This window comes from Dermacentor andersoni, chromosome 8, assembly GCF_023375885.2.
Source record: "Dermacentor andersoni chromosome 8, qqDerAnde1_hic_scaffold, whole genome shotgun sequence".
Classification (NCBI taxonomy): Eukaryota; Metazoa; Arthropoda; class Arachnida; order Ixodida; family Ixodidae; genus Dermacentor; species Dermacentor andersoni.
The window spans coordinates 151,097,819-151,114,152 of NC_092821.1; the positions used below are offsets into that span (position 1 = coordinate 151,097,819).

The following is a 16,334-nucleotide window of genomic DNA, read 5'->3' on the forward strand; positions in this document are numbered from 1 at the left end:
CTCGTCTGATTTTTCAGACACTCCTTGAGCCAACTCGATCGAGAGCACCATGCACCGACTCTGACCGGTGCATGGTTTGACTTGCTGAACTCCATTTTTGTTTTGAACGGAGCCTCCTTGCTTCCCCACGAAGTGGTGCTACTGCAAATCCCCGCTCATCATCGCCGTTTCTGCCTGGTTCGATAGAGTGGCTCTACAGCAGTTCTGGTCTCAGCTTAGTAAGCCATTCCAGCAGAACTTTTTGTTGGGCTAGTTGGTGCATGTTACTGAAGTACTAAAGCACCAAACAGACGACACAACAAGAGACACAGACGAGCGCTTACTAACAACAGTTGTTAGTAAGCGCTCGTCCGTGTCTCTTCTTGTGTCGTCTGTTTGGCGCTTTAGTACTTCAATTAGTAAGCCATGTCAAGACAATCCAGCAGCTGATTTGTTTCTTCGCACACGACGCTGCGAGAAGGCCACATTTTTCATTTGTGCCACTGGTGTCAGCATGGTGGCATTTGCTTTGTGTGCTGTGTCGAGGTTCCGGTGATCCAACGTGGCATACGGAAACATCGTGTCAATTGTCTAACGGCGCCGACAGTGCCCGCGCAGACTGCGCTGAGGACCAATGCTGGCAAGCGGGTGCCGGGAGGCCTAGAATTTGTCGCCTTCCAATGTGCACCCTACTGACGCGGAAAATGTTCTGCCAAGACCTGCGCAGTGGTTGCATTGTGATTCCAGACACCGTCTCATCTGACAGTTTCACAGGTGCTGACACTGCTGTACTGACATGTGCAGAACTCGACGGTGGCGGGATAATTCGTCAGGTTTCTGCGGCACCGCCGAACAATGATTCCGAGTCGGAAGATGACGCACCATGTGCTATGCTGCTGTCGCATGCGGAGCGTATACAAGCAGTGACTGTGCTTTCAGCCGCCTATAGTGACCGTACGACCCTCTCCGAGATTCAGGCTTATCTGATTGCACGTAAACGGAACAGCATGCAACGGCGCATTCACAATTTCTTCAAGCCTACTGCCAAGCTTGAATAAGTGCGCGGAAATAAAGGATTTCATTTCTTTTTTCTTAATCTGCTTTTTCGGACACCTGTTCATTCGAACATTTCCGCAGTCCCCATGAGGTCCGAATAAACAGTCAGCGACTGTAGATGTTGACACTACAAAGAGCCTAAGAACATATAGGAGTCCTTGCTTAAACTAGGCTCTTTCGTGCCTTTTCAGCCCAGCGCAGATGGTCATGGTACTATTATAAACCATGCCTGGAGGTAGCTTGTCAAGGAGATAACATACTCCACTAGGCAATGTTCACTACCCACTATTCAAACTGCTAAACAAGACTAAAATAGCTATAGCAACTGGAAAATTTCCTAAGAAGACAACAATGGTTGGCAACTGGAAAATTTCCTAAGGCAACAATGGTTGGCATCAGTACAGCACCAAATAAGGCAACCAACTCACCTGAAATGAAAAGCTAGTTGCATTGTAGACAGCGAAAAGAGAGCCTACAATGACAGCAACCACGAAGAGGTTGACCAAAAGTCGCACGACAAACAAGCCAACTTTCTTGCGGCGAGACCAGCTGGCAATCTCTGCCCTGCGCCGCTCTTCTGCCAGGTCACTCTGTTAGAAGAATAATTCCGTCACTTACTGTTTTATTTTATTTATTTCTTTGCTCATACACTCAATTATTTAATTATTGGTGTTAGTAACTACTGACTGATTCATGCCATTAGCACCATGCTGTACAGCACTCAAAGACAGGAAATGTAGAGAACAAGACATCTTAAGTACACAACAATTAAAATAAAAAGAATAATAAAGAACACAGAAACACAGATAAAGATGCCAGTATATATACTACTGTAAACTTGCCTCAACCCTTTGGTGGCTAGTGCTGTGTACAGAAAAAAAAATCCATCCCAAGTTGTCACTGTCATACATGTACGGTTCTCATTGCCCAACTTTATTACCTTCAACAGCATGTTACAAACTATTAATTACATAAATGGCAGTTAGGATATACTTAATGTTTCAGCAACAACCATCTTTGATTATTAAAAATGAAGGACCTGACACAAAATCATTATTATTACTGACCATGTTCTATAGCAAAGGAGGAGATTAGAATTTGTGCAATGATTGTCAAATGTAAACACAATTAGCATGCTTCTATAGCTAACTTTTTGAATAATGACTTTAGGGACTATGTTGCACTAAGCAAAACATAACCATTTGCTAGAAACGCTGTGTCTAGCACCAGTTTTGAGAAATGCAGACTCAAATTGAGCCATGCATTGCACTGCTGCTCCAGTTAATATTATTCAGTGATGTAATTTTCCATAAAGCAAGAAAGCACATCTGCAATGCAAGCACTGAAATGTTGAACTGCAGGAGAATAATCATTGTCTGTTCTCCAAAGAAAATGAATGATTGTTCGCTACAGGCCCTAACTGAAATTTTTATTTAAGAGAGCAAACATATGTCATTTTTTCACTCGTCTAGCATACATTATTTCACCATCATACGCACTCGTACAGGTGCAGCCACTGCTAATGGGAACATGGAAACCTGTGGCATTGCTCTGCGGAGTGCTCTTCTACCGGCACCTCGTGAAGTCTTGAGGCACAGGCACAATCAAAGCGATTAGTGAAAAGCCAAGCGAGTCGTCTGCTATGGCTAATCGTCTGCCAAGACTTCATGAGGTGCCAAGACCGGCGCTCTGCAGAGAGCTGCCACAAGCTCCCATTCTCCTGCTAGCAGTGACTGCGCCTGTACATCCATGCGCTATGCTTATGGCACTTGTGACACCAAGTGTAAGCACAAATATAGTTAGTCAAATCTTGATAATTCGAAATCGAAGGGGCTTGAAAATTTGCTTGGACTACATGGAGTTCGAATTAAAGGAAGTTCATTGAATGGATAACTTAGGTGCAGCACTGCGTTAGGCAGCGCATCGTGCACTCAACTAATACGAGTGACGAATTTCCGAAGTATGGCTTCACAGCAGTGTTGTGGGTGCCGCCGTGAAGCCACACTTTTAGGCAAAATTTTAACTGCTGTGAAGCCGCACCTCAAGGCAAAATTCGCATGTAACCTGTATTCCGACTTGTGTATAAAACATCTTTGATGAAGCTTATACACAGCAAAGTATGGTAGCTGCAACAGGAGATGGAAGCAGCAGCTAGCGCACAGCCGCACTGCCTGGTTGGAAGCACTGCCACATAAGTTGGTGTGCTGCTGACAGAACAGCCGCGGCGGCACAATTTGTTCGTATTAACAACCGTTGCAGACACTCAGGCATTTTTATTACCGGGTGTTCTTACAAATTGAAATGCACATAATTTAGAGAGGATGACAGGGTCAGTTCAAATAAACCAGAAGTTATAATTAAGCAGTTTCGAACTAACAAGATTCCACTGTATAATTATTCTAGAATTCTCACAAGTAAGCTACTAGCATAACTGCTTTCTCTGATAAGATTCACCCACGAAAAAGACAAAACTAAAATCTTCACCTTCAGCTCCTGAACAATGCTGACATGCTTCAGTCGTGCAGTTCGCTCATCGGTGATACAGAAGTCCCAGGAGGCAAACACCATGTTGCAGTATCGATGCAGCTTCCCTTCCGACACCAGCAGTGCCTCCCGAACTCCAGCTGTGGTGCTGCACACAATAACAACATGTCAGCATTTGTGTTGCAAGGTTTCAAGCCAGATAGGTGAAGTGCAACTCACTATCGGACCATAAGTAGCAAGCAGAGCACAAAGCAGGCAACATTCGTCAGCACATAGGCCAGGGGGAAGTTGTAGCGAAGCTTGGTGCCCGCTATGTGGTCAACCGAGTTGATGTAACGGCCGGCAAACAATGCTGTCAGCTCCATCCAGCCCTATAACACAAGGAAGTGCACAAGTTCGAGAGTCAAGTCAACCTAGCTTTTTACATAAGTAGCAGCAAGTTTCGCTTCCATGATCAATGCTACACTAGGTGGTGACAACTAGCATGTGACATCACCCAATTTCATGTGGCATTATGTAAGGCAAACAATGCGTTCACGGCAGGAAAAGCAACAGTAGCTTTGCCATCTGCCAGTCAGGCTCTGTGATAACTTATCTCTCATGCTTCTCAATGCAGATGAGACAAAACAATGAAGTAGTTTTTTTAACCTGCATTGCTAAACTGCAGATGTCAGCTTTTCCTAGGAAAAGCTGTGATTATGGGAATAACTTAAAACTGTTAATCCACAATCATTTAAGCAGGGAAGACAGCAAGACTGCATCATCACGTCTGCATATCTAAAGATTCAATTTTAGACAAAAAGCACCTGTTTTGAGAAACATGCACTCAAATGCATTGGAAAATGCACTGCTGTACAATTTCAAGTTTTTTCATGCTACAAAAAGTTGAACAGCAGAAAATTTCAAGTGAAACAGCAGCAAATTTGATTGCACATTGTGATTGCACTTTTTCAGAATCACTTACTGTATAGATTCTGATGCTTGCCACTATGAATGATGTGCTCACAAAAAAATTGTCATCTCCTATCAAACATCTGCTCTGCTGCATTTAATACTTACTTCCAAGTCTTCCCTGAAACATCCAGTATTCAAAAAGAATACAGCACCGAATTTCCAAACAGCTAATTTCCTGAATTTCGCCGTGGAAAGTCCAACACAAGTGCAGAAAATCACACTGCCATTTCATGTCATTTTATCATGTATAAACAATGCAACAGCAAAGCTTTGTTTCTGTTTTGCTTGCCTAGTAAATCTTTCCTTGCAATAGTTTATCACGTACTTTGTATTGCGATTCTCAAGTGCTGACCAATGCCATCCACCACCAAGCGTTTCACAGAACCCAAGGCATAGTGCAATGTCTCTGGCCACTGGGAACAGTTGTAGATGACTAGGCGTGCTTGCTGATGACACTCAGGTTTTATCCCGATGTAAATTTTGTCCCCAAGTAGGCTTGTTCCGGCAGTATTCTCAAAATTTCATTGTAAGTGCATCCATTTACTATGCTAGGTGCCACGAAAGACCAGAACTCCTCCTCAGCCTTCTGCAACCCCAGATATCTGCTTATAAGCATCTGTGATATTGCTGAATTTCGTACTCTGTTCAATATGTCCACAAAATTGCACAATATCTTGAGGCTTCTTTCAAACCTGACATACTACATCCTCAACAAATGTTATTTTGGCATGCCCTATACCAAGACAAACTTATTTCTTCATAACAAAGTGTGTTTTAAGACAGTCACTCTATATATTGAGTTGCATGATTCTCTTCTGACCTCAACTGGTGCTAAAAAAGCGTGATACGCAAAACCATCCAGTTGGCACATCGTCTGCCACGATACAGCACTAGGTAGCACCTGGAGTGCTCAGTGGTCCCTAACTTGGAAGTTGTTCAGCTAACCAAACCACTTCACTCATGAGCAAGCAGGTTTCTTACACCATTTGGAGGACAAGAAAGCATTTAGCAACCGCTCCTCTCACCGTTCCCTGAAGGAAATCCTGGAGCTGTGATATGCCTCCCTTGGTCTGGCCAGCCACTCGTGTGTGGTACTTATCGTAGCACTCCTGCATCTTCGGCAAGGTGCGGTTGCCAGCTGCCCAGACGTCGTCCATCTCTGCTGCCTAAGTAAATGAATAACCTGTGGTTAAAGGGGCACTGAAGAGAAACACTAAATCGGCTCAGACTGGCTAAGTGTCTTTTTTTTTTTTCAAAGCTATTTCCATAAATTTCACAGTACTGTCGTGCGCACATGGAAATACGATGAACATGAATACACTTTGATCCTTGTACATTGAAGTTGCTGAGAAATAAAGAAATATATAATTTGAATATAGGTTAACCTATATCTTTTTTGGGAAAATGAAGAAGTTCAAACGTGGCACATCTTTAATTACCACAATCTTGGCTACTAAATCTCGTTAATTGATGCCACAAATTGCACCCTCGTCAGAACTGCCAGAGAAGTCATCCTCGTAGAATGCTTCACAGGCATCCTCAGCTCCCCAAATGATGTCGTCCTCGGTGACGTCAAGTTTGCTGAATATGCAGCATTTCTCAAAGCCGGTCGGGATAAACTCGAGGTGGCATTAAGGCAGGTGTGACAGAGGAACTCCATTAGCTCGGTACCTTCAGTTAGCTTTGTTCACGAATATAGGTCGTGATTACTTGGTCACGAATATAGGGCAATAGATCCTTTTGGGTCACACTTTATAGATAAAAAGGTCAACCTATATTCAAATAAATATGGTAGTTTGATTTCTAGAAGAGAAAATTAAGGTCAAAGTACCACTTATTGAATTTCGTGCAAGATCTCCTGCACTGGCAATTCTTGAAACTTGCTAAGCTCAGTCTTTGGCATATTTGGAGTATACAATGTAGCCTATTGACGAAAAAAAAAAAAAAAAAAGTCCAAGCAGATAGCGCCAAAATCCACGTCACAGCAAGCTGGGGCTGCAACTTCCCAAGGCAGTGTGCCTACCCACCTTTCATTTTTGCATCTTTTCTGGCAAACCAACTTCCTCTAACAACAAGAGTAGCATTTTTTGTATTTTATATGAGCAATTTACTAATACAGCTCAGCTTATTTGCTCTTTGGTGTCCCTCCAGGGTGTTATACCCTGTTCGAGCTTTACACAAGCTCATTAGCATAAAATCTTCTCAGATAAAAAGAACTCATCAACTAGAATAGTGCTTCATATTGAGTGCCATACTGGCAGGCATGAGTGCAGGTCTAGCAAGGGCAACAGGCAGCATTACTCTTCATTTGAGGTAAAAGACAGCTTTTTGGGCTGAGAATCTGCTACATGCACAAAATATGTGTGCGATGCATCCTTGTGCAAGTGGTGCATGCATGCAACTGGTATGCTGACCAAATTTTGTTATACGTGGAAACTTGGGGGAGTGAAGTTGCCTGTTCATTCATTCATTCATATATAGTAAAACCCTGTTAACTCGAAGCTGTAAAAACCAATAAAATTTTTTCGTTAAGCAAAGTTTCAAGGTAAGCAAATTCACGAAAATATGAACCCTTGGCCGCGCATAGACCACAACAGCCTTTCGAAAGAGGCACCAGTAGCCACTAAATTTCTCCTAAAAGCTCAACATACAAGGAGCGATATATTCAGTAGATGACGTTTGAAAGATATTGTGTATCGATATCAGCATACGGCATGTTGGGCGTCTACGAGCAACAGTGATTCTCATACAGAGCCAAGCAAGCGCTGTTGCACGTAGACACCGATGTGTTCAAAGCCTAGTCTTGTAAAATATCATTATGCAAAAACAAGTAAACAAACTGACGAATCTCCACACACATGTAAGCATGCATGCTGCAGAAGTCCCATTTACTTTCCTTTTAGCAACAGCTGCTAAGGGCACTGATTGTTCTCCCATGCATAACCTTGGCCGGCGCGCTGATGCTATTCCTTTCCGTGCTTACCGCACTTTGGCAGGGCTCAGAACAATGCTCCGGCCACATTAGAGTGCTTTAGTTGACCACTTACGGTCCACTTTACTCAGACCAGCCCATACTAGCAATTTCAACACAACTGCTTAGCGGCAACGCTAGTGTGCTAACGCACAATGCTCATGCCAGCAGCTGAATGAAGATCGCTTCCCTCATTTTACTTACAAAGCTGAATGAGTGGACTGAGGAAGCGCATCTATTTGGCTTCTCAGTCGTTTTGCAGCCGACCTGATAGCGCGTCAGTCGCATCTCGGCAAGACGCGCTTATCAAATGTGAAATTTACGCAGTTCCCTGCAGTGTCTCAGTGCGTGAAACCTGAGAGGAACAAAACGTACGCAGCACTCAAATAAAACTATCCATTTTCAATGGGCTTACAGACGGCCATGAACAATGGATGATAAGAGTGACGTAGAATCCAGCAGTATTCACAACAATTTCGCGATGCTGTACCATTTTTATTTTACTCTATTCTATTTTATTCATACTTCGGACCTCATGGGTCCATGCAGCAGGGAACACACAAAACACAGGCTTCTTAGCAAATAATAATAATGTGCAGTGGCGTACACATGAGCTACACAAAAGAAAAAAATTACCGACGATTACGTTACTTCCTAATGCGAAATTTGAGCGCAGCAAATAAGCTGTTTCACCTTTTCGATAGATTGAGGCAAAGAAATCGAGCAACACATGTATGCGCTATCACAGAATTTTTTTTTTATTTTTCACACGTATTCCTTTAACAGACTCCACTAACAGTTCTTGACAGTCATGAAGGAAGCTTTGTGGTCGGAGAAATAGACTGATATATGTTCGACTTGGTACACCAATGCTTGATTCTCAAAGACGAGATCTATACAAGTGCCTCGCGAGGTTGTCACAGCCGTGGGACGCGTTACGAGCGAGAGGAACGGGATGTTCTCCCGCATAAGTGTTAGGAAATTGCTGTTTGTCTTTATGTCAAGCCGCCACCGATCTGGCTCTCTGATTGCCACCGCACAGGGCGAACGGCAGCGGCAATTTCGGCTCGGGCGGTGCACATATACAGATCCGCCGCCACCGATCTGGCTCTCTGATTGCCACCGCACAGGGGTTGCATTGGAGGAGGAGCGAAGAAAGGAATTAAGTTCGAGCCGGCGCTTTGACAACCGGAGACTCGCAGGAAGAGGGGGGAGGGGGGCGGCGTGTACACCCAGCGGCAAACGATGGGGGCAGAAGCCGCGCAGCAAGCGGACAACACGATAAAGGGAGGAGGGAAGAGATAGCAGCGACTGACTGATGCCGCTGACGCCGATAGTGAGTCAACCCCAGCTGCGGAGTTGGTTTCAGGGACAACGCCGCCGATGCCGACACAAACAATATGATACCCTCGCTTCCGCAGCGCTAAGAAGCAGGTCTAGCCGTGGGAAGGTGGTCACGTATTCGTCGACGTGCCGGGGCCTACGTGAAATAACCGGCGCGTCGGCAACTGAAGAGCACCCTATCCGCCACACAAGAACAGGGGGGGACCCTTTCTTCCTCTTTCTGCATGGCGGCGACGGTGTTCTATGCAGTCACGTTATCTTGACTCTCTAGCGGCGTCAGCGGCATCCAGCGGTATCAGTCGGTCGCTGCTAGCGCTGGGGGGATGAAAGGGGGGCGGAGCTGGTTACGAGGCCGACGACAACGCCAACGACGACGCGAAACCCAGGAACGGACGCCAAAGAGCTGCGCTCTAAAAAGAATGACGATATTGCAGTGGCACACAAGGTAAGGAAACTTTCGGGTATCAACTTTTTATCTACATTTTTGCAGTCGAGATTTCAAGAAATCTGGAGCACGGTGCAAGAGCACTTGAAGATAACAGATGAAAAATATGTGGCATTGACACCGAGCCAGGAAAAAATTTCAACTTAAGCGATATTTCAAGATATCAGACTTCCAGTTAACAAGGGCTTACTGTAACATTACGAAACATTACCAGTAGCAAGCTTCTTTTCTTGCTCTTCTTTATGTATCGGAGCATTAGGGGCGCCACTTAAAATTTTTGCTCGGGTAATGAAGTCACAATGTTTAATTCACTGAATTAATTCTCTGACATTGCTTCAATGGCTATGCGACTGAACAAGTACCCATCCCAATTTTCACACCACTATATCTGCATATTTAGGGCAGGCATTTGCTTGATATATTACAGAATATTATAAAGGAAATATTGCTGAGCTAAGATGCATGTATGTGTAGGGCTGTACATGGCTTGTAATGTGTCACTATTTTCAACAAGGTGTTGCAGAATCATTTAAGAAAGCTGCTCCTGTTCTGAAACCTCTTCACAGACAGATGGAAACAGGCCAGGAAGAAATATCATGAGAGAGATAAAAGCCCTATCTGCTTGGCTACATTACAACTACCTATTTGTTCCACTAGCTACCATTCCCTATTCTCAAAAAAATTTTACTGCTCAAATGTTTAATACACACAAAGTTTCATTCCCTCACTTTCCTCTTCACCATTAAAATTTTTTCAATATCTTTCAGACGTGTATAGTCCAGACGTGTATAGACGTGTATAGACGTGTATAGAAAGTACAGTAGACTTCTGTCATTTCGGCACCGGTTAAATTGATTTTCATTTAATTCGGTCCTGACTGAAGGTTTCAAATGGTTGCCGGCTGGCACCCATGCCATGGGCCCAAACATTCATTATTTCGTTCATTCATTATTGGCATTCGCCGGATAATTCGAACTTGACTAGTCAGCACACATGCATCTGACCCCTATGGTGACCTCCAGTACCAACCCCTTTAGTTACAGCGCCTGTCTCGGTGGAGCTTCGGGAACGGTGAATGTGCTGAACACACATAATTTCTAATCAAAAACACCTATTTTCAGCTTGCCCTAGGAAGATTTCCAAGCAATAACAGTAGCTCACAAGCTCCGTTTACGAATATTTACCTGGTTCTAATGAGCGCCTTTTGTTTTCTAAAGAAGTTGAGTCGAAAATTATCTGCACGGTGCAATTGGATATGAAACCAAAACCGCCTTTGCCGCGTTCGTATGCTTTACCGCACAGCACAAGTGTATCGCGGCGAAGCTAATTTAAATAACTGTGCGGCGAAGCTGACTTTAGGACACCGGCCACCATTCTAAAAAAATCAGGTGTGCATTAAATTTATACTTTGTTTAGGAGCTTTAATGTAATTTCTATGTTAGTTTTTCTGCTTTAGACATATATAAGGTGGCCGTGTGTTTGACTTGGGGGCGTGTTAGATTCGGACAAATACTGTCGAATAAATCGATGGTGATTTGGCATTTTGTCTTAGTCTTGTTTAATTCGGCCCACCAGATAACCAATTTCGTCAGCCTTATCAGGGTCGAATTAACGGAACGGAAGTCGACTGTACAAGGAATAAAAAATTACAATGAGAAATTTCTCACTCACAGACAGGAGGTTTGGTGCAGACAGTCGTACTGACGACAATTCCATCACTCGCAGGTCAGTCAGGATGCTGAGGGTACAGAAATGCAATTGTTACGAGAACACAGCAACAACTTCCCTGGTTACTTCTATTACTAGTGACATCAGTCGGAACAAATCTAAGAAAGCACATATAAGAACCAGAAGTGAAATGCCTCACTACAATCTTGCTCTTTACCCTGCTGCTACAATATGAAGCTGATTTATGGTATATAACTGGCTGTTCTCATGAAGTGAAAAAAATGCTCTGAGTTAATAACTTTATTGTGCAGTACATATTCTGCATAGCCATTAACATCTTAGTTTTCAACACCAACAAAGACAAAACAGATATACAGCTTTCCTGGTGAAATTTGCAGCGCACACATAGACAAGGATGCAGAGAAGGTGGACACACAAGCACTCGTGTGTCCACCTTCTCTGCATCCTTCTCTATTTTGCGCACTACAAATTTCACCATGAATACTTACCAACTAGCCTAACTATCAGTTCTGCTGCTGACATAGACAGCTACAACACAATGCATTTGTAAGTTGTAACACGAACAGGTTGATGGCCCAGCAGCCCAGTAACCTTTCAGATGCTATGCACACAATTGTGCACGCCAAGATAATGCAACAAAAGCACTCATAAAAATAACAATATGTAAAAGAGTTGCATACATTTCGAAACACTTCTGATTAGACCTATGCTGTCATAATATGTGCAAAGTGTCTTAGCAAACTGAATTGAAAAGTAGACAGCTGGATATTCGCTCTCAGTGTCAGTATGCTGTCGACTAGTAGGTTCACTTCTTTCATTGTTCTTGAAATTTTCTTACATCAGGCATATTTTCAAGTGACTGGTTAGGTGGCTTCTGAGTATGCTAGACACGAAATACTAGTTATAGTTCTCATATCAGCTGTTGCTGCAGAGTGTTCTCGCATGGAATCAACACTATGTAAACTTTAAAAAAAACTCACTGAATTATTGAAAATTCTTCATCCATTTTGCAACTGTGTGCTTTTTATTATTCTGAAGATGCAAAAAAATTGCAAGAACGAACACACCTCTATAGTGGCATAAATAAGCATGTTAAAGTGAATAGCTCTTTTTGGCTCTTTCGGCCATTTTCGTGGTACGTACGACAATCTTCGGTGGATGGCAGTTGGAGTTGGGCAAGAGAAAGGAAGAAAATGTGCCAAAGCAAAGGGCACATGCTCTCGTAACCGAGTATTGAGAAGAGGCAGAAAAGAGGGGAGAGAGGGAGCACTGTCACTTCTTAGCTTACTCACTCGTTCATCGCGGTGGTCATGGGAATGCGAGGGAAAGGGTGTGTGCTCTTGGGCAAGTGAGTTGCCAGAAGGGGCAGGAGAGAAGATGAAGAAAGGCTCGCTCACTCATTTGTTCATTCGCTCACATCTGGTCACAGGAAGGCACCGAAGGAAAGGCTGCACACCCTCCGGCAACTGAGTTGCATAGAGGGACCAGAGGGAGGAGGAGGAGACGGTCCCTCCCTCGCTCATTCATCCATTCACCACAGCTACCATATTTACAGGATTCTAATGCGCACCCAATTTTCCCGAATTGAAAGCAAGAAATTAAAAGTGCACATGAATGTAACATACCTCCAATTCATAAAATAAAAATATTGCATGCCTCCCCAGTTAAATAGAGCGCAGGCATTGACCCTCAGATTATTGCAAACGGGCTCATATCCCAACCCGGCTTTATTCCACAAAATTTATCCCGACACCTATGCCACTAGTTCTTGCAGGCACTGCAATGACATCGCTAGCCTAGACCATATGCTCTGGCGTTGCCCCTCGTTACGAGGCACAGAACAAAGCAATGAAGACAAGTGGTTCTCCGCTATCAAGAGCCCCGATGCCGGGGCGCAACTATGGGCTGTCCAGAGGGCCCACGATGCGGCAGTCGGGCAAGGCCTGACTGTCCCAACGTGGGAGCGGCCCGCAGCGCGCTGAGTCGCGTACCTCAGGACCTTATTAAAGTTTTGCATCCATCCATCCATCCATCCCCAGTCTTTACAATCAGAAAAACTGAGGCATGCAGAATTTACCTTCACAAAAGGGAAGTCTTTTTTTTAATGAGTTTTTACTATGGAAGCGGTACGTCGCCATTGGCCACATTGGCCATTGGCCCCCCACAGATACTAAGCACACAGGAGTGATATTCTTGAGCAATTATTTATACCACTATCACTTATGCAAGGTTTCATGCAACTCTGCATCAGACTTGTTGAAGTGTGTGGCCAACCTGGCACTGTGCACAAATCACGGGCTTGACACAGCAACAAGAACTCTGGCAGCCATATTCACATACATATCCAGTGCCGAATCACATGAAATCTTACGAAAGTGACAGTATCTCCAAAAGTGATTGATCAAGAATACAGCTCCAGATTGTATGTAGTCAAGCACAAGATGAACCCACAGCAACCTTCACAAAAATGTGCTCTGTTGCCATCTAGTGATGGCGATGATGGTGCATCTGATGGCTATGACGGCAGACCCTTGTTAACGCCGCGAACACATTTTGGTTTTATATTTGATTATAACAGGCACTAAATTTTCAGATTCATTGTCTTGGAAAGAAATGTGCGCATTAAATTTGAGTAAATATGGTATTGCTTACAACAACAATCATTGCCAATGGTTTCTGCATAATTTTGCATGATGACTTCTGCATAATTCTGCAGAAGTTTCACACAAGCAACAGCAAACTTAAACAGCAAAGATTGACAAACACAATGTTTTAAGATCACAGTGACTTCTTCAGTGACTTTGCTGTTGCCAATGTCGCCTGCTTTAGGAACTTGTCTGAATAAAATTGCTCAAAGCGGGTACCCCCCTTCCCCCACTCCCTATTCCCCTCTGTTCTTTTACAATCAGAAGACGACTACCAAGGGCACGGTCAGAAAATAAATTTTTTCAAGACCTTTTTTGTGAAACTTGATAAAATGGACATAAAAATGCAGAACAAGCTTAAATTTATAAACTTCCAAAAAATTGGAGAAAGTTGGCAAGCGTTCCAAAAGGTGAAGACCGCAAAAAATGTCAGATAGCCACATTCCTCTGCACCTACATCCATATTTTGGTGTGCTTTTCACGATTATGTCCATAGATTTTTCACAATTACCGCCACTTTCCCTTATTTCCAATTCTTTGAATGAAATGAAACCCAGAATTATCCAACTTAGTTGTTCTCACGTGGTAACTGCAGTGTAGGCCGTTTCATTTGGCTCAAACACGGTGGGTAGGATCCAGTGTGGGGTGATGATGAACAGTGCTGGCAGCAGGAACATGAGCAGATTGAGCAGCAGCAGCCAGCGCAGGAACAAGAAGTACGACACCACCCCAGTGCCAAAGTGACCTGCGTCAAATGCTCTCTTAAAGCCGCGGCACACTCACACGGATAAAAGCATTGAAAAGTTCCTTAACCCTTCAGGTGCCAGCCGTTTCGGGCGTTTTCCACTTACTGTATGCTGGAGGTTTTTTCAAACTGACACAAGTTTGTCTGAGTAGCTATGTAGGCTTTAAATTCGAATGCTGTTTATTGGCAATATGTTGTGGGACATTTTACAATATCTTTATTCTGAAAATTCAAACAGAAATTAAGGCATGTTAATTAGCACCTTACAAAGAAAAAAATTTTGAATCTTGATTATTTTACGAAGACACCTCATAATCAATATCACAGTCGCCTGAATAACAGTTCACAAGAAATTCTTGAATTTCTGCATCGTTCAAGAAATGCATGGGCCTTTTACACTGGTCTGCCATGGTGTGAAAACAACAGATGCGAGCAGCACCAACCGACAAGCTTTTTCATGCCATCTGATGCATAAAACCAGGGTGTCAAACTGAACCCAAACCAAAAATCATATCCGAACTGGAATTTTAGCCGGAACTGAACCCGAACTGATATTCTTAGAACGGGTGTGAACCCAAACTGCACCTGAACCAAAAATAATAATAATGCTTATTGGTGCGGCATGAAACGGTCCAAGCAAATAGAGTGCTCAATAGCATATATGGGTGCTTAATAGATAAGCGACAAAGTCAATTCACATAGTCACGAAAGCGAGGCTGAAAAATGCAACTCCAAACCAATGAGCAGTGTCATCGATTATGGTCGTGCTATTAAAGTGCAACTGCATCTCGTGGGGCATAACAATAGCTGATGAAAATTATGCATCCGATAAATCACCGATGAAAACATTTGAAAAAGTACAGACAATTTCATTAGAATAGGAAAATGTGAAGTCACAGGCTGTTTGCTTCCATCCACAAATAATTATAATACGAAACTGTGCAGGCTTTCTGAAGTTTGCTTGTGGCAATGCGTGCTGAGATATGCCGAGATTGTAGTACTGTATTTAACATTGGGTAATTTTGTCAAATCTCTCTTTGCATAGCCATAAAAAGTAATGACAATATATATTATAAGATTTCATCCCCAATTGTGACCCTCTTTCTTCTCCTCTTCGCCTTCCCTTGTGCAGAGAAGGCCAGATACTCCATTTTCCGGCCAACCTCTATGCTTTTTCCAATCAATAAACTTCTTCTTACTTTTAACTGCCATTTCACTAAACAAAATGTTTTAGCTATGTCTTCAGTACCAGAGAAAAAAACCTACAGATGGCATGCGTGCTGTGTTAGTGAAGATGAAAGTGGGGTTTTTGTTAATTATTTTACTGTAGCATTGATTCTATCTTGACACCGAAATAACAGATGGGTGTTGGTACTAAGGACACATGCATGTGGTACTTAGTTCAAAATCTGGGTGAATCCATTGCTCTGAATTCCTGCAAAATCCCAAGGCTCACCGGTGCAATACCTGCCATTATAAAATGAGGGCTATAAATACAGATGGGTCAGCAAATGTATTTTTGTTGGAATGTTGTGGTGAATATTTTCATTTACTTACGCTTATTTTGTACTGTTGTGTGGTCTGTTTATGTAGTAAATTCAATGTGATGTGGGCTGGCGCAGTATACAATGACTTGGTGTAACAAGAATAAAACGACAAACTTTCATTTTTTTTTCCACCGAGAAGTTGGCACCATGAAATGTAGATGGCACTGCCGTGCCTCCACAAGCTGCCATTACTGGATGTATAGGCTTCTATGGGAGCTTCGCTACCATGCATACATATACCTTGTAAGCGATTCTTCAAAATATTTCTTTCTTCAGTCAGTGCACCCCACAAGCAGATTGTTATGACTCACAAGTTGTGTCATGCACGAGAATGGGGACAGACCTAGGCAGAGACGCTTGCACTTCTGAACTTGGCTATGCCAAGTTCAGAAGTGCAAGAACTTTTCTGTTCCACAGCCAGAACTTTGTCTTAGGGACTCCGCAGAATCACAGTTTCTGTTGAAGCTCCCAATTC

The 16,334-nt window shown here is 43.2% G+C and overlaps 1 protein-coding gene across 5 annotated transcripts in view; it reads right to left on the reverse strand.

Annotated features, from left to right (window-relative positions):
- Positions 1–16,334, reverse strand: part of LOC126525507 (transmembrane channel-like protein 7) — a 97,271-nt gene that overhangs the window by 37,660 nt on the left and 43,277 nt on the right. For all 5 annotated transcript variants that reach the window (XM_072290060.1, XM_050173399.3, XM_072290061.1 and 2 more), the window contains 6 exons: positions 14,150–14,312; positions 10,905–10,971; positions 5,499–5,639; positions 3,739–3,890; positions 3,520–3,667; positions 1,464–1,625 (listed from right to left, as the gene is read on the reverse strand). In XM_072290060.1, coding sequence (XP_072146161.1) covers positions 1,464–1,625; positions 3,520–3,667; positions 3,739–3,890; positions 5,499–5,639; positions 10,905–10,971; positions 14,150–14,312 — 833 coding nt within the window. The remainder of the gene's footprint in view (positions 1–1,463; positions 1,626–3,519; positions 3,668–3,738; positions 3,891–5,498; positions 5,640–10,904; positions 10,972–14,149; positions 14,313–16,334) is intronic.